Source organism: Protopterus annectens, chromosome 10.part0 (assembly GCF_019279795.1).
Source record: "Protopterus annectens isolate FY-2018-M chromosome 10.part0, PAN1.0, whole genome shotgun sequence".
NCBI classification, from domain to species: Eukaryota; Metazoa; Chordata; order Ceratodontiformes; family Protopteridae; genus Protopterus; species Protopterus annectens.
This window is the reverse complement of record NC_056744.1, coordinates 421,594,961-421,622,452: the sequence shown is the minus strand read 5'-3', so window position 1 is coordinate 421,622,452 and position 27,492 is coordinate 421,594,961. Positions and strand designations below refer to the sequence as shown.

At 43.8% G+C, this 27,492-nt stretch overlaps 1 protein-coding gene across 1 annotated transcript in view; it reads right to left on the bottom strand.

The window, feature by feature from the left end:
• Positions 1-4,341: 4,341 nt before the first annotated feature.
• RO60 (Ro60, Y RNA binding protein) overlaps positions 4,342-27,492 on the bottom strand; it is an 837,759-nt gene continuing 814,608 nt past the window's right edge. Inside the window, exon 10 of the mRNA XM_044086777.1 lies at positions 4,342-4,969. Coding sequence (XP_043942712.1) covers positions 4,817-4,969 — 153 coding nt within the window. The 3' untranslated portion in view covers positions 4,342-4,816. The remainder of the gene's footprint in view (positions 4,970-27,492) is intronic.

Sequence of the window (27,492 nt, the reverse complement as noted above, 5' to 3'; positions counted from 1 at the left end):
GAAATTGCTGCTGCCATGGAGCCTAGGGTATGGAGAATGTCGCTCACCATTGGTGTCCTGGGGCCGAGGATCACTGACACATGGGCCCGTATGTTCTGGATCCTGTCCTGAGTGAGAAAAACTTGTAATAGTAGAGTGTCCAGCCATGCCCCTTATAAACTCCAAGGTCTGTGTCGGATTTAGGCGGGACTTGGAGATGTTGATGGTGATCCCTAGATTGACTGCAAGATGCATGAAGGAGTCTCTGGCCATGCAAAGTAGATGCTTGGTGGTAGCAGCGAGGAGCCAATCGTCTAGGTAAGGAAACACGTGAATTCCCTGAAGCCTCAGGTGAGCTGCTACTACTGCCATAACCTTGGTACACACACTGGGGGCTGTGGTGAGACCAAAAGGTAGGGCTCTGAACTCTAAATGATTGGCTCCCAGCCAGAAGAGAAGAAATCTCCTGGAGCTTCTGCAAATCTTGATATGGTAGTAAGCATTCTGGAGGTCTATCGAGCACATCCAGTCACATCCCCGGAGATACGGTAGGATGGACTGTAAGGTGACCCTCCGGAATTTCGGCTTGGCTACTGACAGGTTCAAGGTAGACAGGTCCAATCTGGGTCTGAGGCCCCCCCCGTCTTTTTTGGCACTAAATAGAACCTGGAGTAAACGCCTAATCCGGACTGATCTGGGGGGACCGATTCGATGTCCTGATTGTAAAGCAGCTTTGAAATCTCGTGCACTGCGGCCTCCCTTTGAGCGGGTGGGACATCCGGGAGGTGCTTTGACTGTATAGGTGGGGTGATGAACGGGATGGAGTATCCTCTGGATATTATTTGGAGCACCCAATGGTCCATCGTGATGGACTCCCAAGCTGTAAGGTGCAATGACAATCTTCCCTCGACTGTCTCCAGAGTAGGACAGTTGGGCAACCCCTCAGGGTTGCTGCGTGGGTTGGTCCGAGAAGGTCTCCCTCGACCCAAAGTTCCTCGGACCTCCACTGCCTCTGGGGTGGCATCTATCTTGTCCCCCTCTGCTTCTAGGGGATGAGTTATCCTGAGTGTCGCGGGAAAACTGAGATTTTCTGAACATCATCTTCTTCTGCCCTCTCTGATTCCTGGAAAAGGATCTTTGAGGGCCAGAGAAGCGGACTCCGAAAGCAGACAGAGTCTTCCCGTCCTTCTTGCTCTGGACTAAGGTGTCACAAACAGTCTTCCCATAATGGGAGGAACCGTCAAAGGGAGCATTCGTGAAAGAAGCCTTGAAGGGATCCGTGAATTGACAAGAGTCTGAGCCAGGCGTGCCGCCTCACAGCTACGCCAGTCCCAGCCACCCTAGCCGCTCCTTCAGTGGCATGGGAAAGAAGACGCATGGACGTGTTAGAAATGGATTTCAGAGTCGACATTTTCGAAGAGAACCACCGCTTGTCCTCTGGTGACAACGACTCTGGGGGCAACAGTAAATTCCGTGACCAGGACTCACTGGAGTCGAATGACGTGTGCCAAATAATTCGCGCTCGTATGGAAAACATCGCTGAAGAAAAAACCCGCTTCCCAAAGCTGTCCACCGCCCTAGACTCTTTGTCCAGAGGGTGGACCAAAGAACTTTTCTGAGCCAGTTCTCTCATGGTGGCAGCCGCCACCACCATAGCGTCCACAGGGGATCCCTTGTACCAAGCCTGTCTGTGAGAGGAGAAAGGATCCTGTCTGGGCGTTTAGGTATTGGCTCTATGGTGTCAGGCTCCTTCCATGTCCGCGTGGTGATAAGATCCACTAATGGATCTGCAAGAGGGGACACCCAGGATGTAGATGGGCCCATGCCAAATGCCTCCAAGTATACTGATTTGTCCGTTGAGGGTTTTGGGGCTGACCAACCTCCCCTCTGGTGGAGGATTTCCATGATGTCTCCAAAGGAGACATCCTCGGGAGGTGACTTGTGGGAACCCTCACCTTCATCCAAGTCAATATCTTCTGTGAGGGATTCATGGGAGTCCATGTGCCTCCTCTTACACAAATGTTTACGTGGGGCCTCCTCAGTGGGACTCTATGAAGAGGGCTCGTAAGTCATGGGGGGTTCCACAATGGGATCCACCTGGGGGTCCTCTGGCACGGGCTGTTCCTGGGACAGGCTGATGGGAGTCGTGACCAAATCTGAGGCAGTCTGGGTGGAGTCCAAGGCAATGGGCTGGGGTCTCGATCCCTGGGAGAGAACCTTCTCCACCATGTCGAAGGCCAAAGGAAAGCGCACCTCCTTGGCAACCAACAAGGAAGAAGTTCTCCCTGGCTCCATCGTGAGGATCGGGGCTGAGGCCAAGGTAGCCAGGGTTCCAAAGGAATGGCTCGGATCCGACAAAGTCAGAGCCGAAGACATCTCCGTTCCCTCGGATCCGGCTCCCTGTTCTCGGCGTCGAGAGTTGCTCGAATCCGAACAAGTCTGATCCGAGGAACTCAAGGTAATGGCCGGCGTCGAGGTTGGAGGAACTGTCGGCACCGAACCCCCAGCTCCTCGGATCCATAAACCCAGACACCGATGGTCGGATCGGAAAAGAAGAGATAGGATGGAAGAAGGGCATAGAGGTCCTCTCTCTGGCCAGAGAGGGGCCTGGCAAGACTCCCATTTGGATTTGGGTCCGAATGAATCTACGCATCATCCTGTCCACATCAAACTCCGATAGACTCCGAGTCGACCGCAAGGAGGCGACCGACTCAGATCTGGCCCTATGAGATGACCTTGAAGAAGGCCTCCGATCTAAGGGTGGTGTTGGCTCCGGGGAGAACCTCAGGGAATGGAGCCGAGGAGAAGTGGTCCTAACAACTTTCACAGGTGGACTGGGAAAAGGTTCCCGCTCAGGAGATGGCTTGCGCTGCCTCTCTCCCTTTTTTCCCTCTCTTTTTTGTCCTTATCTGCAGCTTTTGTCCCCGCCTCAGCAAGCTTAGAGGGAGGTTGAGTCCCAGCCTGGGGGGGGGGGGATCGGCTACAGGTGCTGATGTTGAGACTGTCGTCTCTAAGGCAGAAACTGGTAGCAGACCCTTCGCTACTAGTTTCGCCTTCCTTTCTTTAAGGGCTCTGGGAATGAACCCTGCACACACAGCACATGGCTAACTAAGATGGGGAACGTCAAGGCAAATAACACAAAGAGTGTGGCCATCAGCCAGTGAAAGCTTGTGGCCACACACTGTGCATTTCTTGAACATTGGTTTAGGCTGGTCAGCCATAATACACTCCACCGAGCCAAATGCTAAACTAGACACACGTACACTCAGGGGTTGGCTAGGCCTACTCTATTCAAGAAGAAACACAAACTTTCTAACTACTTTTTTTTTTGACAAACCAATGACAAGACGAAGCGGATAAAGGGATATCACAAACAACTACTCTCGCACTCTAACTAAAGAATCAAATGTTCCACTTACACTACCCAACTTGAAGCTATAGAGACCATGATGTGCATGCATGAAGCTGCAAACGAGATCTGGGAAGGTAGGAGAGGTGAGGGATTATGAGTAAGGGGAGGAGCTTGGAGCAGATGCTTGATAAAATGTTGCCGGCTCGGATCCGATATGGATTCGAATACCCACAGGTTGCAGATAAATTAAGTTAACTACTTCAGATGTAGTATTTCTAAATGTGGGTATGTCTCTTTACATTTTTAAGGGAAGTATCTAAAGTAATATGGCAGACGTTTTGTGCACTGCTGGCAGTAGTGGCAGTGTATACAGTATTGTAAGGTAAGTAAAAGGTACATGCCCTTTTCCACTGTAGTGCGATCCTGGAGTTAGTATATATAGTTGGGGGGGGGCAGCCCCCCCCACATTAGAGGGAGGGGTGTGTGTGTATAGCCGCCTATCTAGTTTGGTTTCATATCGTCTGGTTTCTGTTAACAGGGTAGGTAAGTAATTTTTAAGTTTTGGAAAGAGTCATTGGTGTTGTAAGTGTGCATGTCTATGGTTTAAAATTCAGTATTTTGAAATTCAGCATTGTAAGCTTTCAATCAAATGAGTTTTCAGTATTTAAAAATTAGGTATTGTGGTCTCGGTCAAATGAAATTAAATATTTTGAGTTTTCAGTCATGTGAAGTAGATCCTCAGCAATATACTCCTGGATTTTTTAAAATTTCACTGTTAAATAGGTACAGTCACAAAGCGATTATATGCACACCTCAACCTCTTAGGGACAATTTTAAATACTGCTCTTACAAACTTGAAAAGTTGTCAGAACAACAGGTTTTGCATTAGCATGAATTTTCTGAAGGTTATGAAGTCTGAAACACAAATGTATTTCATTATTTTCTAACTTCACTCTTTAATAATTTGCCATAAAACCACAATTTTATGAAAAACGGAAAAATATATGAGGCAAAAATCTGGGCATTCTGTGAAAATCTGTACAGTTGAGAGAGGTATGATTATGTCAGAAAATACACAGCATATGCACAAAACATAGTAGATCATAAAAATCTATAAAAATCAAATTTTGGAATTTAAAAGCCTACAGTTCCCAGATTTCATGATTAAATATTGTCCAGAAAAGACTACTCGAACAAATGACTATACTTATTACAATTATTAATGAATAGTTAATTATAAAACTAATTTCTGTTTTGAACAACATAGCAAGAAATCATTATAGAAACAGTATTTAGCACTTGGAGCTTTTAAAAATATATACATTTCTAGATCAGTAAAATTCATCTGGGACTGCCCAATGAAAAACTCAATCTTAGTGCAAAATGCAACCAATATATATGAAAGCTGGGGCCTTCAAGCATTCTGCCTGAAGTCAAATTTGTTAGAAGTATGCATAGTACAGTACTACTGGTTTAATGGTCCTTTTAAATTAAACCAAGAGTAAAACTTCTTATAACTTCTAGTGCTCCTGTATCAAAACCACAGATATCCAACATGCCACTGTCCTTGGGGTCTGCAATGGTGAAGCCATTGGACGTCATTCCACATACAATCAGTTTAGCTGGTATATTCATACGCTGTAAAAGAAATTATAAACTAAATTAGTGTTAAAATGTTATACAGAACTATGACAATTCAAGTTTTATAAGATAAGCAGAAAATCAAGAATAAAGCAAAAAAACAGACTACCTAATATTGCATTAATGAATCTGTAAATCACTGGGCATGTAATCCTTATCCAGACTAAAGGGAAAAATTAATGACGTTTAATACTCCAGACTAGTCATTCATAACTAGATGTATTTCACTGAAATGAGCAATGTTGGACGTAGCAACATACACAGGATTTGATAAATTAGTAATCTTAGAACAGGGGTGTCCAACCTTTTCAGTTGCAAGGGCCACATTGAGTCAACAGAAATGGTCTGGGGGCAAGTGAGGACCAAAAAAAAAGGTCTCACATTAACTGAAGAGCAAAAAAAAAAAAAAAAAAAAAAAAAAAAAACTGTTTATGCGGACTAATGCGGCTGTATTGTAGGTGAATTTGAACAATAAATAAATTAATAAATGCATAATATTTGCCCTAAAATTCAATATCTCATTCTAATTATTTAAAAAACAGTTAACATTTAACTGTTCTATCAGTGATAGAATGTTAAAGCACGCTCTGGGTCTAATCCCCTCTAATAGTGCAATAATTTACTACAGGAAAGTCTTAATTGCACATGGCAACTGAAATCAAACATCAATTTCATAAATAGTAGCTGAGTAACTAAATATTTAACTATAGGTGTAGTCTTATAGTCATGTGTGTTACAAAAATATGACGAGGCACTGTAAAATAAGCAATGAATAAGCTATGATTGTTGCACTCTTGTTCAAAATTGTAATAAAATGCGACTGTCTCTAGCCGCTATAGGACCTCCTGAATGAAGGACTTTATAGCAATAACAGCATCCCTTTCGGCACAGCTGCCCCAAATGATGCATTAGATATGTGTGCGGAATCAAACTTTATACTGCTTGGTGACATTGTGGCAAATTGCCTGGGAAGTAGCAGTTCAGCTGTCATTAAGAAAATATACAGGATGGAGTTAGTAGTAGAGGGAGCCCTGAGAATCACTGGAAGGGTCTTCTCAAAATTTTGGTAAAAGGAAACTAGGGTATTTACTAACTATTTGAAGGGACACTAGGTAGTGATTTTTCCTTCCTTGTCCCTAGTAAAATAGTCAAGAGCTGTTCATCCTTCTATGAGTGGCCATCCTGTCTGCAATAACAGCGCTCAGGCATTTTTATACAGAATCAAAAGATGCTACCTTATTAGATGAAGTAGTGTCCTTATTCAATCAAGTCTTCTCAAACCTACCCAATGAACCTGCACCCCTTTGAACTAAGAGGGTTACAGCAAACCTAGCACCATGGCTAACTAGGTCAACTAGACAGCTACTTTAACAGAGGGGATCGTGCACAGAAAATATGGTCCAAAAATAAGAACCTGGGTACCTTCCTAAATTTTACACACCTTAAATGCTTAAATGCCTAGTAAAACAGCACATTAACAATGACAAAAAAAATATTTCACTAACTTAACTCTAAACTACTCTGGTCTAAAATACAAACATTACTCCATCCCAGGCAAAGCGACCCCAATACAAACTACACTGAAAATATAGCCACCCAGTTCAACTTGCACTTCGTTAATCTCCATCCTAGCTCTCACCAAAAGATGACTATTCACACCCTCACCCCCACCATTCCCATAGCACAAAATAATAATACACTACAATTCATCCTCAAGCCAGCTCCACTACATTAATCAAAAGTTACCTACTATTACTAAACCTTAAACAACAATGGCCATTAACAACATCCCTACTGAATACCTGAAAATCTCAGCCAAAGCCATAACTTACCCAGTATCAATCCTCATCAAAGTCCCTGAAATTTGAAAAAAATCTTTCATCATACCTCTCCACAAAGGGGAAAAACTCTACTCACTGAACTACCTGCTTATTGCCATACCGTCAACCCTGTCTAAAATTCTTGAAAAATTTGTCCACTCTCAACTCCTGCAATACCTTAACAATCATAATCTACTCTCCAATACAAAACATGGCTTCCACCCTGGCCACAGTACAACAACCGCCCTCATACGTTTTATCATAGAAACAGTGGTACATTAGTGTCAATTCTCTTTCTAGATCCGTAACGCTTTTGATACTGTTTCTCATCAAAAATTTCTCTTGGAATGTTCCTTACTAGGACTTACTATGCAATCATATTTTACCTAGTTTCTCAGTTAACCATCAAATATGCAGCAGCTGTAAAATGGCAGGAGGAATCCTCACCTTTCCTACCAGTTACAGTCGGAGTACCCTAGGATCAATCCTAGGGTCCCCTCCTTTTCAACATCTTTATCAAAATGGTAGAAACAGCAAAACACAAGTCCCAAGAATTAGATGCCTCACATGAAAGAAGAAAATACAAATGAACAAAGCAAACTGTGAGTGCACAAACACAGCTTCTAATCTAGGTGCAGACAAATTGTTTATTAAAGAATAAGCGCGTTCATGTCTGTATATGATCTTACATCAGATTCCTGTTACAATTCACCAAAACCACACTATAAAAAACAGCAATCATGATTAAAGCTTCCAGTCACAGAGGAAAACCAATTATTCAATCAAAACACATAAAACCAATAACATTCCCTTAGCCAAAGCAACAGAAAAACAGACAGCATACAATATTTATTAATTCATCCTAAAAACTAATATAAACATTAAGAAATACTATAAAAAGGCACATAAAATAGATTCAAAACATGATTTTTAACAAGTTTCACTAAAGTATTTGATAACCACTTTAAGAAAGAATAACGGATTGGTATGAGGGGTCATTGCATCCTTTGGAAAGATGTGAAAGAGTCAAAACTCTGAAAGTAAGTAACATAAGCTCGTTTAGGGAGCATTCACAGTGTCAAAAAAATACTTAGCTTTACTTACCTTTTGCTATGTTGTAGTGTAGTCGGTGTGTACTCCGAAATAAAATAGAATTAAATCCTTTCTCCACGATCCTCGCTCCTTCCTTCAGCTTTAAAAACGACCGAACGGTGTTTTCGCGCATACCAGCGGAAAGACGCTGGTATGAAAAAAGCATGAAAAAAAGAAAGTTGGTGCATGTGCATAACAGCAAAAGTACGCGGACGTGTAAACACACGGAAAAAAAGTTAAATTAAAATTAAATTTAAATTTAAGGGTCGCGGGCCGCATGGAAGAGCTCTGAGGGCCGCATGCGGCCCTCGGGACGCGGGTTGGACACTCCAGTCTTAGAACAATGAGTTTGATAAATGACAAATCTTACACACAAGCTTAACAAGGTTTGATAAATGAGAAATCCAAGACACAGAAAGCTACAGAGGTTTCAAAATACTACCCTTGCAGTTTATTATGTAATAAACAACATGAAAATTAGTTATTTCTACATTTTGCTACAATGTCCCCGCCAATCTCAAATCACTACAACAAAACATAAAAAAACACAATGGGGGAATTTATAAAGGTACCACAACATGTACATGTTGTGGTAAACTTTTTTGAATTCAGAGACAGCACTAACACAAGTGCTACACATCTCTGTGTTGTGCTAGAGTACAGTGCAGCCCTACATGCTGCTGCACTGTACTCTAGCACAAGTGCAATACAGCAGCATTGTAGGGCTGCGGGCTCAGTAGCCATGCTGAATGCTAATGAGACAGTCTGTAGGAGAGGCATATGCTAATTAGTCATGTGCTTCCCCACCCCAGGACAGCCTCCAAGAAGGCATATACATGCAAAGTGATTCAAGAAATCTCTTGGTGTGTAGATCAGCACATCTGAACCCACCACATTAAGGTAGTGAACACTAGCCACCAAGGATAATACAGCTGTGCTATAAGGCACCAAAAGCAGTTAAGGGGAGTGGGGGACTGGGGATAAACACTAACCACCAAGGACTATGTAACTGTGCCCTAATGGAACCAAGAACAATACAGGGATTGGGGGGGTGGGGGAAAACTCTAGACAACATGGACTGCTCTAAGCTTGTGCAGTAACAGCACTTATACTCAGGGACAGTTACTGGGACTGTGGTGTGACAGTGTTTGTGTTTGAATGTACATCTGCGTGTGGAAGAGTGACACTATGCGGCCAAAGCAATTAACTACTGCAAAATGGAAATCAGCACATTGCAGTATAAACTCTGATTCAGGGATAAGCAAATTAGCCAATAATAAGAAGTTATGTACCTACCATAACGTTCCATGTTAGTTGTCTTCTCTCGCCTTCTTTCTTGCTTGATGGGTTCGGAGCCGATCCCTCGGCTCCGACTCGGCACTTGCTAAGCTCGAGAGTCACTTTTACCAGCTCGAGGCAGCCCCATATCCCATGATGCAAGGCGGTAAGTACCCAGATCTCGTTTGATGACAAAGGGCAATAGCACCAAGCATAAAATACTTCCCAAAGGAAGAAAGAAAGAAAACTTACAGATGGAAGAAGGACCAGGTCTGAATGGTCATTAGCATAACAGTTTCTTATAACAAGGTCTGTCCAGGCCAGGGGGAAGGAGGGAGGGTCGAAGAAAGAAGGCGAGAGAAGACAACTAACATGGAACGTTATGGTAGGTACATAACTTCTTAATGTTAAGTTGTCAATCTCGCCTTCATTCTTGCTTGATGGGACCGCGTCCCTAGCACCTCTATCCTGGGTGGCTCAATGGAACAAACTCTTGAGGACTGTAGAGCCAAAACTGGCTCTGTCCCTGGAGGCCAAGTCCAATTTGTAATGGGAAACAAAAGTGTGAGGAGTGGCCCAAGTCCCCGCTCCACAAATAGTGTCTAAAGGAAGTCTAGCTTGAAAAGCTGTAGAAGTAGCTAAGCTCCTAGTTGAATGTGCTTTAGGTTTTGAGCACAGCTGTTTTCCCCTGAGCAGATAAATTTCAGAGATGACCGAAGAAAGCCATCTAGACAAAGTCACTTTAGAAACAGGAAGGCCTTGTTTAGTATCCACATAGGAAACAAAAGTTGATCAGATTTTCTAAATTTTTGTTCTGTCCAAATAATATCTAAGTTGACGGTGGACATCAAGATAATGTAGCTTTTGTTCAGCTCTATCTGAATAGTTAGGGAAAAATACAGGGAGATCAATGGATTGATTCAAATTGTTCATTGAAGCGACCTTAGGTAAAAAGGTTGGGTTAGTTCTCAAAGATACTCTGTCTTTGTGAAAAACCAAATAGGGGGGTCGAACCGAAAGAGCATGAAGTTCAGACACCCTCCTGGCCGATGTAATGGCCACTAGGAATAAAGTTTTCCAAGAAAGATATTTTAGGGAACAAGAAGCAGCTGGCTCGAAGGGGGGAAGAATCAAAGATGTCAGCACTAAATTTAGATCCCACTGAGGAGGGGGATTCCTGATTGGAGGCTTTAGTAGGAAAATTCCTTTCAAGAAGGCCCTGCAGAGCCTATGGGACATAATATTATGATCTGCTATCCCGACATGAAAATTAGAAATAGCAGCCAATTGAACTCTGACTGTGGAAGAAGAGGAGCCTGCATGAAAAATCTCTGCTAAGAAGTCCAGGACTGCCTGAACAGGGGCAGTAAAAGGATCAATATTCTGGGCCTTAGCCCAATAAGAGAAACGTTTCCATTTGCTTGTATAAATCCTCCTGGTAGAGGATTTTAGTGAAGCTACTATGATGTCTCTAACTGGGTTAGAGATCAAAGGAAGCCTGGCTAAGGAAGGAAGTGGAGCAACCATGCTGTGAGGTTGAGAGAAGGGATTGACCGGTGCAGCTGACCCGATTGGTGAATCAGAAGATCTGGCACTGGGTCCAGATGCCACGGCTGCACCAAAAGGTGATGATGGAGGAACGGGAACCAAACTTGTCGAGGCCAGTAAGGGGCAATGATAATCAATTTGGCTCTCAAAACGGTAGCTTTCTGGATCACCTGAGGGATCAGAGGAAATGGAGGGAAGGCATAAAGAAGTCCCTGGGGCCAATCCTGGGTCAGAGCGTCTCTGGGGGGATGGCCTGATAGAGGGAAGAGGCTGAAGAAGTCTGGACATTTGCTGTTTTGGGGAGTAGCAAAAAGATCGCAACATGGACGACCCCATTCCAGAAAAATCTCTTCTGCTATAGATTGCTTGAGAGACCACTCGTGAGGCATGAGAATAGCTCTGCTCAATCTGTCCGCTACAATGTTGGTTTTCCCAGGGATATGCGTTGCTACCAGAAACCGATGAGAGGAGATCGCCCATTGCCATAGTCTGAGCGCTTCTCGACACAAGGGGTAGGACTTGGTTCCGCCCTGTTTGTTGATATACCAAACTACAGACATGTTGTCTGTGTGGACTGCAATTGTCCCTACGGGAAGAAAGTCGTTGAGGGCTTGCAACGTTAAAAGCACTGCTCTCATCTCCAGGACATTTATGTGCAGATGGTACTCGAGCGGCTGCCACGTCCCATGAACCATCCTGCCCTGATAATGACCCCCACCCGATCAGGGAGGCATCCGTGGTGACAGTGGCTATCGGGATGGGGTACAAAGTACCTGCCTTGGTGAACCTGAGGAGATGTGATCCACCAAGCAAGATCCTCTTTGCATGTCTGTGTCACCAGAATCTGGTGACGCATTGGAAGTTGCTGGTATGACCATTGTGTGAACAGCATCCACTGAAGAAGGCATGTAGAATCGAGCCAGGGAAGAAGAGTAATGGCGCAGCCATGAGACCTAATACCTTTAGAACCATTCTGGCCTGTACTTTCTTGTTGGCCAGAATGATCCTGACATGACTCTGAATGTCTGAAACTCTTTGATCTGTAAGGGTAGCTGACATCCGAACAGTGTTTAAGTTTGCCTATGAAGGTAATAGACTGGCAGGGCGATAAGGATGACTTTTCAAAGTTGATTGAGATGCCCAAATGAGAACAAAGGTTTATTGTGTAATCCCTGGCTTGTATAAGCTGATGCCTGGTGGTGGCTGACAGGAGCCAGTCGTCGAGATACGGAAACACCTGGAATCCTTGACGTCTCAGGTGAGCCGTGACCACTGCCATGCATTTGGTGAACACTCTGGGGGCTGTAGTGAGACCAAAGGGCAGGGCTCTGAACTGGAAATGACTGGACCCCAGCCGAAAGCGGAGAAATATCCTGGAGCGTCTGTGAATTTTGATGTGATAGTACGCATCCTGAAGATCTATTGAGCACATCCAGTTGTCCTTCTGTAAGAAGGGCAGAATTGACCATTCGGAATCTTGTCTTCCTGACAGACTTGTTGAGTCTGCTGAGATCCAATATTGGTCTCCAGTCTCCCGTCTTTTGGGGACCAAAAGAACCTTGAGTAGATTCCGGGCTCTGAATGGTCTATTGTAATTGGCTGAATGGCTCTTTTTTGCAGTAGTTTTGAGATTTCTAACTCTGCAATTTCCCTTAGACCGGGTGGTACATCTGGAAGGGAATTTGAGGGGAAGGGACTTTCCTCGAAAGGAATTATGTAACCCTTGGAAATGATCGACTGTACCCAACTGTCTTGAGGGAGGGAATGCCAGGCTTCTGGGTACAGTGATAATCTTCCCGACTGCCTCCAAGGAGGGACAGCCGGGCAACATCTCAGGGATGCTGAAAGGGCTTGTCAGAGAGAGGCTCTCTGTTTCCCTGGTTTTGGACCCCTCTGCCTCTAGAGCGGCCTGTTGTTGTTACCCCTCTGCCTCTAGGGGTAAACTGACCACGTGAATCCGGCGTGACTCCTTGGGATTTACTGAACCACATTTTCCACCTTTCTGTCCTTTGGGATAAGGTCTAGAAGGGGTGGAAAACGGACTCCAACAGCAGAAAGAGTCTTGCCGTCCTGTTCGCACCTGGTCAAGGTTTCCTTCACCTGAGGGCCAAACAAAGCTGACCCATCAAAGGGAGAATTTGTGAAGGACGCCTTAAAGGGATCCATAAAAATCACATAGCCGCATCCAGGCTTGGCGTCTAAGAGCCACACCTGTACCTGCGGCTCTACTGCTCCATCCGCAGCATAAGATATTAGCCGCATGGAGGAGTTTGCAATGGAATTGAGGGTTCCTAGCTGCGAAGCAATTTTTTTCTTGAGCCCCTGCAGCTGTAGGATCCTGAACTACTTCACCCAGCTCCTTAAGGATATCCCTCTGGAGTCTGGTGAAGTGACAAAGGTAATTCAGCGAGCATAGCAAAGGTCGCTGAGGAAAACATCCGCCACCGTACCTATCCATGGTCCTAGAGTCCTTATTAGGAGGATGGACGGCACGGAAGGATCTGCAAGTTCCTTTTGGTGGCGCAGCCACCACCATGGCATCAGCGGGGACACCCTTAGTGAGGAATTGCTTGTCACACGGGCAGTGATAAATTTTGAAGGCCTCCTAGGGACTGGCTCTACAGAGTCAGGAGCTGCCCACGCCTTCGTGCAATAACCTGCATAAGGGGTCGAAGGCGGAGACACCCAGGAGGTGGAGGGCCGAGATCCAAACGCCTCTAGGTACACTGACTCATCCTCAGAGGGATTGTTGGTGGGCCAGTTTCCCCTCTGTTTAAGGAGTTCTAGGATGTCTGAGAAGGAGACATCCTCAGAGGCGGATCTAGGGGATCCCTCTGACTCATCAAGGTCAGTATCCGAAGTGACAGACTCGGGGGAGTCTACATGTTTCCTCTTACAAGTCCTCTTCCTAGGAGGATCTCCCGAAACATCAGGAGAATCCTCGGAAGAGGGGGAAATTCCCAATGGGGAAACCTGAGGCGGAGGATCTCTGGGTCCTGTAGCAAGAGAAGTGGCAGAGATGTCAACAGGTACTATAGAGGGAGGAGCTACGGGAACAGACTGCTGACTGATACCAGTGGCCAGCACACTCTTCATCACCTCGAATGCTCCCCTCCCAGGCAGGTCTGAGAGAACCCGTTCTGAAGAGCTAGGAACTCCAGGGACCACCGAAAGGGAAGTCTCCGAGGCAGATGTCGGAGCCGAGCTCACCAAGGCCGAGGCTCCAAGGGGAAGAGCGGGCTCGGACAAGGGTCCGATGCCACTCACCCCCTCGGAGGAGACCATGGAAGCCCGACCACCGAATCCCTCTAAGGAAGGTCTCGAAGAGGAGATAAGAGTAGAGGCTGAAGGAACAGAAGGGGGTATCCGTCCTCCAGCCGTAGCAGTAACCATTCCGGAAGACTCGAACTCCAAGCTCTGGGGTAGAGTTGAAGGAGCAACTGTAACGGGTGTGGACCAACAGGCGACTGTTGAGACGGACTATGTAACATTTGGGCCAGTACCTGTGACTTAAGTAATCTACTGACCACTCTCTAGGTCATGATCTGACAGTCTGGATGACCTTGAAGATCGGCTCCGATGGCTCCGTTCGAAGAAGAGGTGAAGCCGGGCCGAAAGTATCGGCTCCAAGGAAGGAGACCTCGACCTCTTCCTGGAATGAGCCATCGAACCGATACTATAGATCCTGTCGGAGCCGAAGACTTGTCGGAGCCGACAGGAAGCCTCGATGTATCAGCTCCAGCCGGAGCAGATACAGCCACCAAAGTAACGGTGTCGGGGCCGATCGGAGCCGACACCGATGCCTGTGCCACATGGTGGTCGGAACCGATCGGAGCCGACACCTAAGTGGTCGATGCAGATTCGGCACCGATAGCCATCGGTGCCGAAGGCTTTGTTAAGCCAGAATCGGGTCCAGCCGGAGCCGATCTCCACTCGACGAAGTCGGGCCGAGGCCGCAGGCTTAGACACAGAAGCCTGGGCCTTGGAAGATTTAGCTGATTTTGATGGAGCCGACTTAGCCGGAGAGCCCTCCGGCAGAAGGCCCCTAAGTATCAGCTTGTTGCGTCTTTCCTGCAGGACTCTCTGGCTGAAGGAATGACAAATAGCACAGGAGTCCTGCAGGTGAAGAGGCCCCAGGCAATACAGGCAAGAAGTGTGACCGTCTGTCAGAGACATCTTCTGACAGCACGAGTCACACTTCTTAAAACCTGAGACCCTCTCCTTTGACATGGTGCTACAAAACACACACACACACACCAGTCAAAAATTTAAATTAAAGAAAATACCAAAAAGGTATTCCTAAAAACAAACACATACACCCTAACAGGGAGGGGATGGGATGGGTAAAGTTTGACTAAAAAAATTAACAGAGACAGGGATTTTCTGTCAGGAAATCTAAAAAATTAACTTATAATTAACAATAAAAGGTTTTTTTAACAAAAGGGGCTTAAATATCAATAAAGTGAATCACTTACCAGGAGCTGGTAAAAGGAGGACCTCATAAGCGAAGCGGCAAACGAGATCTGGGTACTTACCGCCTTGCATCATGGGATATGGGGCTGCCTCGAGCTGGTAAAAGTGACTCTCGAGCTTAGCAAGTGCCGAGTCGGAGCCAAGGGATCGGCTCCGAACCCATCAAGCAAGAATGAAGGCGAGATTGACAACTTAACATTGATGTTTTTCCTCATCAGGACTAACATGTCCCTGAACTGAAAAAAGCTGCATTGTTTACAGCAGGGATGTCCAACCTTTTGGCTTGCCGAGGCCGCAGTGAGTGAACAGAAATTGTCTTGGGGCTGCATATAAAATATATCACATAGTTAACTCACTGCCGCTGGTGACTAAAGTCGACCTCCTGGCTGTACTGTAGGTGTATTCGAACAACGAATAAATGTAATAAATGCCTAATAGTTGTCTTAAAATTCTAATTCTTAATCTACAGTTAACTCTAACATCTTAGTTAATATATATATATATATATATATATATATATATATATATATATATATACACACACACACACACACACACATATATATATATATATATATATATATATATATATACACACACACACATACATATATATATATATATATATATATATATATATATATATATATATATATATATATTTATATATATATATATATATATATTTTTTTTTTTTTTAAATAAACAGGTACGGAACCCTTCCATTTTTATGAGATCATACCTCTTAATTTTGCTGGTTTCTTAAAGCTGTTTTATGGCACATAGGGAAGAAGCTCTGACTGAAACACAGACAGCCTAGGTAGATTGTCAGCCCAGGTGCCGGAGGAGCCAATGATGTGGGAAGAGGAATGATGAGGTAAAACGCTGCTCACTTTTTGGAGGGAGCAGAATGTGAGAACATGTTCAAGGGCACATCCAGGACACAAGACCTGGTGGTGACGCTATAGCTATGGTAACAGTCATCAATCAAGTTGCTAGATGGCTGGGCATAATACAGGACATATCATTATATGAGGAGGTGGCTCCCCATGGCACCCATGTGCAACCATCATGTGATGTACAGCATACAAGTATACCAGGGGTGAGTAGGGACACAAAGAAAAACTCAGCTGAGCAATTATTGCACCTGTGCATGCCCTTCCACTGTTTGAACTTGGATGTTACTAGGCCCTTGGGTTGAGAAACCTTCTCATTTGGAGGGACACACTCATTGTGGAGGGGACAAATCCAAGGTAAGCTTCCAACATTGTGGGCATCATTAAGTATGTTAGAGGTATGGGAAATGCTGCGGATCTAAAGTCAGCAGTAGATGCCCAAAAAGTATCTATATAACAAAGATTTTTCATATTGCCATTCTTTGCAATCATGATGTCCTGCTTTGAGATGCAGATTTGTTAAATAGTATGAAGCCAGAGTGATCAGTAAAACTCAAGAGATCTGCATTGGTATTTATTTGTCTGAACATAGAAAAGGGTATCAGTGCCATTATCACAAGAACATGATGTGGAATCAATTATCTTTAAACCTCCAAATACTAACTGCTTTCTATTTGGCCATTTCTACTTCCTGTACATAAATGGCTATATTTCCAAAAAGTTGACTATAGTCCCAGAACATTTTCAAGGCATGGTACTGGAAAAATTACCTGCAATAGAACTCATAGTCTGTGCTCTCAGTTCCAAAGGCAAAGGAAAAGTGCATCTTGAATTTTAATTATAAAACAAAATTAAATGGCAAGTTTTTATACTATAGTATTGACTTCTGTACAGAAATGCATCTTCTTTTTAGGCCCAGTGTTACAGCAGCACAAGGTATTTATGTCACTGGTAAGATTTTTTTTAAACTGAATGTTTTACGGAGGTAATCTATCAATATCTTATCACCATATCCCTACATCACTTTTCCTGCTATCATTATAAAATTATCAGGCAAACAAGAGAATATTCAGCTTTATACAGCCCACTGCAAGAGCTAACCAAATCTAGAAAAACAGGTTGCATATTCTCAAATGTGTAAATGTCTTCCTAAACACGTAAAATAACAGTATGCTATACTTTTAAAATGATAGTAAAAATCATAGGAACAGCTATTATTTTAGATAAGATTTCAGAGGACATCCTAATGATAGGATTCTGAGATATATTTAGTTGTCCGCCTGAAAATTATGAAATAAATATGAAAATAAACAGTAACGATGTGTATGTAGTAATATTAGCAGTACCTAGCCATACAGGACCAAATTTCTGACTCTCTTGCAATTTTCTAACAAATTTCACAGGAAAATATGCCAGAACTCTCACTCCAGAATGTACTTTCTGTTGGTGACTTCAAAGACACATATACAATTGTATCGTCATGTAGTGTGGATCACTGCTTAAGTCTAAATTTGGTAGGAAGAGCAAGCATAAATACACCAATATAAAACTTCCTTAAGAAAAATAAGCTTGTTTTTTTATTTCTGAAGCAATATCATCATAAAATGAATATATTCTGATGTACTGCAATCCTCTGAGCAAAAGTCATCCCACCAACCATAATGGAAACTGTTTATAATGCAGCAACTGGACTTTAACTAAGCATGCCAAATATTCCATATGTCAATCCCTTTGATTTATTAACAAAATTTTCAGGGAATTATAACATGATGTTCTGACAAAATATACAGCCTTCTACACTTTAAACACTTAGTTAGCTGATTGCCACCCATTTGTTCCCTACTCTTTGTGACCTCGAACGAGATACCAAACATTCTCTGAAAATCCATACAGTTGACAGGTACGTTAATTCAGTACAACACTCTCTGTCTCTCTCTCTCACACACACACACACACTCTTATACTTTCACGCACACAAACATTTTGCTTTCATGCATGCACTCACTCACTCACTCCGCACTTCACTATTAATAGTTAGGTGCTGTCCCTTTCAAAGGCAATGACGGCAAATACGAATCCTTCTTCAGCGCGAACAAACACTTATTCTTCAGCGTGAAATAACAGTGGCGCGAATACACAGATCCTACTTCAGCACAAAAAAAAAAACGGGAAGGGTGCTTTAGTGCATGCGCACATCAATGTTGTGGTTACAGGTCACTGTTGCGAAAAACAAATGAAAAAAGTGTTTTGGCACATGCGTACACTGAAGTTGCAGTTAAAAGTCGTGGGCCGCAGGTTGGACATGTCTGGTTTAGGGCATGGCCTTTATAAAGCGAGCCATATGGCTCTTTCTAGGCCCATTAATGCACCCCCTGGAATATCTCATCTTATTCAGCATGTTCCAAAGCAATAATCACACCATGAACTATTTATTCAACCATTTCTGTTCTCTTTGAAAATTTTTGTTTCATCTGCCAAGCTTCTGCTTAGACTTATCAAGGATATCAGAACTTGTCAGAGATTTGGGATGCATGGTTAGGCTTAAAAAGGCCCTTGTGGTTGTTAGCCTAGTAAATCTATGAACCTAAAATTGCAGCATTATTTGCAAATACAATTCTTAATCAGATGCATTTTACAGAATTACTGCGGTCTGACAAAAATGTAACAAACAACAGACATACTCTGTTCTTACTAAGCAGTACAAAAGGAAAAAATGTTTCAACAATAAACACAATCAAACTGGTATCATCCTGTTTTGTACCACAAAAGGGCCCCATTCCTATCTAAACCATAATCCTCTAACTTCTAACCATGCAGAGGTCATCAACTTTATCAAGCAATGATTGTTCTACACAACATCCTCAACTCCACACCAAAGGCCATTATCTGTCAGTGGGATTTCTGGTGCAAAGGACTGAAGACCTGGTTATGACTCAGAAAACCTAGGAAAGACTAGATGGGGGGTGGTTAGTTATGAGGCATTGTTTTCTTGAATGGTACTAGGAATTTACCAGGGGCAAGACAAAGTCACAACCTCTGGTTGTGAAAGTGGTGCTATAACAAATGGTGACTCTGTTGAGTGGGCAGGTACTGAGAGATACGTCAGTGCATAAAGAGGGGTGGCTCCCTCATGGTACCATTGCACTCGTCTGCGAGCACAACCCAATAAACATGAAGGGACTGGTTACAGCATGTGTTAAAATTCATGAAGAACTGCAAGTGATGCTGCAGCTATGATGCCTTCATCTCCTCGAGGTCTCCGCCAGCATTGTTGGGAATAGTACAGTTAAGCAAGAGCTTACTACAACAGTAATCACTCCCCATCCAGACTTGTGCCATGGCACTTGCATTAAGTGCTGAGTTCTCTAGTCAGTGTACCAAGTTAGGTAGGGGTTCTAATCTCACTGCAGTCAACTAGTGCGTGTGTGTGTGTGTGTGTGTGTGTGTGTGTGTGTGTGTGTGTGTGTGTGTGTGTGTGTGTGTCTAGTCAGAAGAGCATAACCATGTATCTTGCAGTCATCAATACAATCCCATGGAGTACCAATGTTTGGCAAGTTAAGTTGGTAAAATAGTTAATGTATTTGCCTCACAGACAAAAGGTTTTGTGATGGGAAGACAGCATAATGGTTAATGTGTTTACCTTACAGACAGAAGATGTACGGTTAGATTCTCACAAGGGGTAACTGGCTAGGCTTAAAATGGCCCAGAAGGGCAGTTAGCCTAGTACTAATCTATGAACCTAAAGGTTTCCACTCCACACTGCTGCAGTAGCCTTTGGCTATTTGAGGTGTTTTCTGCCCTGGAATCAACAACCAGCCTGCTTCAAAAGTTCTAGCTACCTCTCACACCTTCCCTCTGACTGCTGATTGGCCAACACCAATCTGATAAATAAAAGCCAGAAGGAAGTGACTTCAGGGCTTTCTTACCTGTAGAAAAAAAGGGGAAGCAACCTCTTCTTGAACATCTAATTAGATATAAATACAAAGCATTTTATATCCTTAAAAAACTATATGTAAGAAAGAAAATGAGGATGTTGTGTGAGCTACTGCAACAGTGCAGAATTCAAATATCTGCTGTTATGGGATGGTATACAACTTTAAGATGCTCAGCATTCCCACGACTATCTGGGTTGATTACCAAAGATTACCTAACCTGGGAGAAGGAAGGCTAAGAGACAAGGAGCACCTAGAGAATGGTCCTTGCAAAGCTAGCTCCAGACCCAGAAAAGGGAATCCAGTTTGCAATGCTATATATCTATATGTGCAGAGGATCAAGTAGCTGCCGCTATAATGCTTCTAAAGATCACCCCTTTTCAGTATTCTGTTGTAGAGGACAAGGCCCTTGTAGTATGTGCACTGATACTGCCTGGACCAGATTTACCATGGTGGGAATGACAAAAAGCAATAGCTAAAGAGAGTCACTTAGGAATAATTTACTTTGAGAGAGGCTGTCCTTAATCCCATCAGAAGAAATAAATACCTGATCAGCTTTTCTAAAGGACTTAGTTCTATCAAGATTGTGCCTGAACTGTCAACACATCTGTAGTATGTGGAATCATTCCTTCCTGGTTTAGAGGTTCTTGGTAAAACACAGCGAGACTAAAGCCTTGATTTAAAGTAAACTCTGAGACTATTTCGGCATAAATGAGGAATTTGCTCAAAGTAACTATGTCCTTGTGGAATACCAGATAGGGTTCACCTATCATTAGAACTTGCTACTCAGATCCTCTTCTTGCAGATGCCAGAGCAGTAAGATCAGTTTTCCAAGTAATGAACCATAAATCTGCCACAGGAGTGCATTCAAATGGAGACATGATTAATTGTTCCATCACAAATTAAAGGCCCCAAGAAGAAGCCATCTGTGGCCTTTTGTGCAAAACTCCTGTCAACAATTTTTTAACTTAAAAACAAAGATTACAAAAGGATAGGTCATGGGCAGACATGCTAAAATGGCCTAAAGATGAACCCTGAGAGAGGAGTACGATAGCCTACAGGATAGTAACTCACAGAAATATTTGAGAACCTGTGGTATGTAACCCTGTTAGGGCCCTGGTTATTGAATAGGCACCAATGGAAAAAAAATTCCACTGCCACTATATGATTTTCTAGTAGCAGGTTTTCTTGCCTCATTTAGTATCTGCTGCATACTCTCATTAAAAAAAGGTACCTAAAGGTATCAGAATTAAGTCATCCAGACAGTCAAAGTTGTTTGAGACTGGAGTGCATCAAACATCCCTGGTCTTGTATGAGTAGAGCCAATCAGTGAAAATGTTTTTCGCAATTCCCCCTGACCAATTCTCTAAGAAAGGAGAAAGTACAGTTGTGTACACTTACCATAAATGTAGATGTTCGAGTGTATTCACTGTTGCAGTCATTACATTTGGGTTATCTGCTTGCAGGTAGCCCTCAGTCGGCCTGATTAACAAAGTCTTGGGTCTTGCGTTGGTTGCTGTCCCTTCTTCCATGACGTCAGGTCATTAGGGGTATAAAACATGCAGCTGACGCCATTACATCAGTTTTTCTTGCACCAGATGTCAGGTGCCCCCCTAATGGGGAGCAAATAAACATAAAAACACAAAGGTATACCTCCAACAAAAAGCAAATACACCAAAAAGGCTTTTATGCATATTAAAGGAAAGTAGAGGTATAACCAGAAGAAGTTAGGGGGCTGGAGGGAGGGTAACCAGGACTGCAACAATGAATACACTCGAACATCTACATTTATGGTAAGTGTACACAACTGTACTATGTTCTTCATGCTTCACTGTTGCAGTCATTACATTTGGGTAGATTCCCAAAGCTATGATTGGGAGGAGGAATTTAGATAGCATTAGGACCACCTATAAGGCCCTGCAAGACTGTGGTGGCGAAGCCAGCTCTGGATTAAGAGAAAATTGGCAAATGATAATGCTTGGTGAAAGTATGCACAGAACTCCAGGTAGCAGCTTTTACCCCTGGTAGGGACGCCTCTGAGAAAGGCTGTACAGGTAGATGCAGCCCTGGTGGAGTGAGGTCTGATCCCCTGGGGGATAGGTTTTCCATGGTGCTTATCACAGAAATGAATGCAATGGCCTATCCACTTAGAAATAGTTTGCTTTGAAATAGCCTTCCCCTCTGCCCCTGCAGCAAATGCCACCAGCAGTTTTTCAGATTTCCTTTGAGGTTTAGTCCTGTCCAAGTAGAATCTAAGTTGTTTGTGCACAGCTAAGGAATGCAGTATCCATTCCCCTTTGTTCTGTGGATTGGGAAAGAAGGTTAGCAAATGAATAGACTGATTAAGAGCCACACTGGATACCAACTTAGGCATGAAGGATGGATTGGTTCTGAGGGACACCCTGTCCGCATGAAAGATGATGAAAGGCTCCACTGCCATAAGGGCCTGTAATTCAGATACCCTTCTAGCTGAAGTGATTGCTAAAAGGAAAGCTATTTTCCAAGAAAGAAATTTTAAGTCTGCAGTAGCAGCTGGCTCAAAAGGAGGTAGAGTGAGTTTCTCCAAAACAAAGTTAAGGTCCCAGGCTGAGGTTGGAGCTCTCCTGGGTGGTCTCAAATTTTTGGCCCCTCTGAGGAACTGCTTGAGGAGTGGATGAGAGAAGAGGGGAGGTTCTGTGCTATAATGAGCTGAAATGGCTGAGGCATGGATTTTAATAGAAGAAAAAGACAGGCCCTTGTGAAGCATCTCAGTTAAGTATCGTAAAATATGAGGTAAATTGGTCGCTGCTGTGCTCATCCCTTGAGATTGGTTCCAGGCACAGAATCTCTTCCATTTTTCAGCATAAGATTTTCTACTACTAGGCCACCTTGCCTCTAAAATGATATCCATCACAGGTTTACTGAGAGATAGTAGAGGAGAGATTATGCAATTAGCCAGGCTGCAAGGTTCAGTGTTAGAAGCTGAGGGTGCAGAATCTGGTTCTCCTGCTGAGACAACAGAGAAGGAGTCTGAGGCAGGTGCCATGGGGATAACAGTGACACACTGCGCAGGATGGGGTACCAGTGTTGGCATGGCCAGTCTGGAGCAATCAAAATCATTCTTGGTTTTTCCTGTTTGATTTTTAGTAGTACTTTGGAAAGCAGAGGCAAAGGGGGGAAGGCATAGGCTGATAGGTTTTTCCAGATGAAGGACAGAGCATCCACTTTCCAGGCTTGCTTGTGGGGAGTCCTTGTGCAAAATTTGTCCAATTGGTAGTTCTGGGGAAGAGGCAAACAGGTCTATATCTGGGCTACCCCATTTGCTTGTCAACATGTTGAAAATCCTTGGTTCCAATTTCCACTCGTGTGGGTCCATGAGGTTTCTGCTTAGTCCATCTGCCAGTGTATTTAATTTTCCTGGCAGGAAATGAGCTTGCAGGTGCACTTGGTAGCTCAAGGCTGTGTTCCACAGTGCCATGGCTAATCTGCAGAGGGGGTAAGAATGTGTACCCCCCTGCTTGTTTATGTACCACATAACAGTGGTGTTGTCCGTCTTTAACATAAGTTGTCCTGGAAGAATGTAGTCCTTAAAGACGGTCAGAGCATTCTGTACAGCTAACATTTCTTTTTGATTGATATGCAGGTGCATTTGACTTGGGTTCCATTTGCCTGAATGCACTTCCCTGCCAGGTGAGCCCCCCATGCATAGTCTGATGTGTCTGTTGTTAGGGTTTGGGCGGCAGGGGGTGGTGTGAAAGATAGTCCCTTGTTTTGGTGGCAGGCCTCTGCCCACCAAAGGAATTCTAGGCGTAGGCAAGGTATGATAGGAATCATTGCTTCTAGATCCTGAGAATGTTGACACCATAGGCTTTTTAGATACCACTGTAGTTTACAAATATGCAGTCTTGCATATGGAATTAGAAGAATGCAGGACGCCATAAACCCCAAGGCTTGCAGTATTTGTCTTTCAGATAGCAGGGTTTTTGTGGCCACTTGTTTGAAGTAGGTTGACAAATTAATTTGTTTCTCTGGCGTGAGGTAAGCCATCTGGGAAGTTGTATTCAAGCTTGCTCCCAGGAGTATAATTTGATGACAGGGTACCAGGTGTGATTTATTTTCGTTTATGGTGTACCCCAGACAAGTTAGAACCCTTTTTACAAAGGCCAGATGATTCAAAAGTATGTCCTTTTCTGCCTGAATGAGACAATCGTCCAGGTATGGGTATATTTGAATATTTCTTTGCCTGCAAAATGCAATAACTGGAGCTAGGCACTTTGTGAATACCCTGGGCGCAGTAGATAAGCCAAAGGGCAGTGCAGAGAACTGATAGTGCGTGTAGCCTGCTTTGAAGTGTAGGTATCTTCTGCAAGATTCCCTGATTGGGATGTGCAGGTATGCTTCTTTTAAATCTAGTGTTACCAACCAGCCATCTTTGCCTAGCATAGGAAGTAATTGGTGAAGAGTCAGCATCTTGAATTTTGGAATTTCCAAAAAGGTGTTTAGAGTAGACAGGTCCAGGATAGGATGCCATGAATTGTCTTTTCTGGGTACCAGGAAAAGTCCTGAGTAGAAACCTTGTCCCTTTTCCTCTTCCGGTACCAGCTGAATAGCCCCCATGCTTAAGAGAGAAAGTACTTGTTTTTGGGCCTCTGGCCACCCGCTTGGTGTTGGCAAAGTGTGGAAGTGAAATCTGTATCCCTGGGACACTATATTTAAAACCCATTTGTCCTGGGTAATGACATCCCAGTTCTTTGCATGAAGAGCAATCTTTCCCCCCAAAGGGGCAGTCAGTTGATAAGTGCTTGGAAATTTTAAATGGAAGTCACTGAGACAGTTTACCATGGGGGGAGTCTTATTACTCCCAGATTTGGAAGTGGAGGCCCCCCACAGCTTAGTCATGTGTGTCTCCTGGGACTGAAACCTGGGGCTTTTGCTGTGTCTGGGTTTGGCTTGAGAAGACCTGGAAGGGGCTGGAAAAGACCAATTCTTAGAGGGCCAGTGCCTACTAAATCTAGGAGGCTGAACTTGTAAGAAATCTTTAACAGTTTGAATAGATTTAGCTGTATCTTCCATCTTTTTAAGAACTTCCTCAGCCTTGTTGCCAAACAGGCGGTCCTGATTTAACGGAGCAGCCAACAATTTAGCTTTAACATGATCAGGCAAGGACTACTCCTTTAGCCAAGCATGCCTTCTGAGCACAGACCCAGTAACAGCAGCCCTGTAAGAGGCCTCTAATGAATCAAAACCACATTGCAAAGTATGTTTTCCAACTTGTTCAGCAGACTGCATTAAATCCTGTAATTCTTTATTTTCCACATAGTCAGGAATCAACATCATTTTCTGTTTACGCAATCCAATAACATGTTGCCGATACTTTAACATATGAAAATGGCAGTTTAAAGCCCTAATGGCCAAGGTTGCAGAAGTGTAAACCTTCTTACCCCAACTATCCAGCGCCCTGGAGTTTCTATCAGAAGGGGTAGGGATTTTTAGCAGTAGAAGCCTTAATGCCCTTGGGTGAAATAGTCTCTGGATCTGCAATAGGATTTTTAAAAAGGAACTTGTGTGACTCAGGGACCCTGTAGTATCTGTCAGGTTTTCTGGGAGCAGGAGGCAAGGAATCAGGGGACAAACTAGATTCCGAAAAAGTATCAACAATGTCTAGTACAGGAGGAATAGCTAAAGGCCTATGCTGAGGTAGGAGTAGGAAATCCCTAAGCCTCTTTTTTGAATCAGAAAAATCCTGGCTTTCCCAGTGGAAATGCTCCCTTAGAGTATGCAAGGTTTCCCCAAAAGAAAAATCCTCTGGAGGGGAAGCAGAGGGAATGGAGCCCTCTGCATCAGAATCCTCATAAGTAGATAAGGGCAAATCCAGATCATCAGAAGAATCAGAAAAAACAGAATTCTGGACAGAAGATTCATAAACAACTTCAGTCCTAGGCCTCTTAGAAAGAGGGTCTGGCTACCCCTGATTAGAGTTGTTAAATCTTCAGCCATTCTTATCATTTGTTTTTTAGGCACAGAGGCTTGAGCATGTGGCCTGGGTGTCGTTTTTTTAGGCATGGTTCGAGATTTAGGCCCAAGTGAAGAAGGAGGCATCGGTCTAATATGCGAGTCCGTAGGCCTGAATACACCCTCAGAAGCCGGTGCCTGCACAGCGGCTCCGGACCCATCCAAAGTAGAGACATCCGCGGGTTCCATAGTTGAAGCATCTAGCGGCATACCGGACTCCAAATGGGTCTCAGTAGAGGCCTGCGAATCAGAAGTAGCGGGAATCAGGGGCTGCAAACGCACCTTACTGAGTACCGGCGAACTGGCGACTGGCTTAGGAGAAGTGTCGTCAGCAGTTTTGAACCTCAGCAGCCTGTCTCTGTCTTTGCGTTTTTTTTTTCGGAATCCCGGTAGTCGGATGGCTAACCAACGACATTTCTGGATAATTAAACAGAGAACCGAAATATTTAGAGGCGAAAATATACCGACGACGGATAATGTGCTGATTAAATAAAGCACAAAACCGACAGCAAGGTACGTCGTGGTCAGGGCCTAGGCAAGGAATACAGTAAGAATGAAAATGTTTATGAGGTATTTGCTTTCCACAAGTAATGCAATTATTAACTTTTACTGACATCGGAGAGGAGCAAGAAAAAGTTTCCCCAACAGGGTACTTAGCTTTAGTTGAAGACTTCAGTTCTGAAACTCGAAAACGAAAATTTCAGGAGTCGGCCGACTGGCACTTGCGAACTGCTTCTGCTTCGGGCACCGCACAGTAAGAAAGACTGATGTAATGGCATTGGCTGCATGTTTTATACCCCTGACGACCTGACGTCATGGAAGAAGGGACAGCAACCGACGCAGGACCCAAGACTTTGTTAATCAGGCCGACTGAGGGCTACCTGCAAGCAGATAACCCAAATGTAATGACTGCAACAGTGAAACACGAAGAACATCCGCTGTTGCCTGGACCAGAGGGGAGTCACCACAAAGATCTTTGAAGACTTCCTCTGAATCTTGAGAATGACTCTGTGTGTTAGTGAAAGGGCTGAAATGCATCTGTTCTCTCAGTCTACCTGTAAGAAGTCCAGGAACAGAATTGGGTTAGGTGTCTGTTTTGAACAGTCTATATTAAATCAGTGAACACTTAAAAAAAAGCGAAAGCTGATTTATCGACTCCATGTAAGTGAAAGCTTACAACGTCGAAAACTGAGAACAGCGATTTTTTTCACAGGGAAAAAAATTGCTGTTTCACAAAAGAAAAAAAAAACACAACTTTAAAACATTACATAAAGTGGGGGGCTTCGCCCTTCACCCCCCCCTACTTAAAATATACCAACTCTGAGATCACACTACAGTGACAAAATGGCAAAATAACGAAGGCGGCCAAGCAATTTCTTTCCCAGGGAAAAACTTTGCTTATATGCCGTTTCATGCTTTCAAGTTCGATCATATAATAGGGAACCATTTTGAAAGGAGATTAACAGATCTACTTAAGCCCCACCCCCACC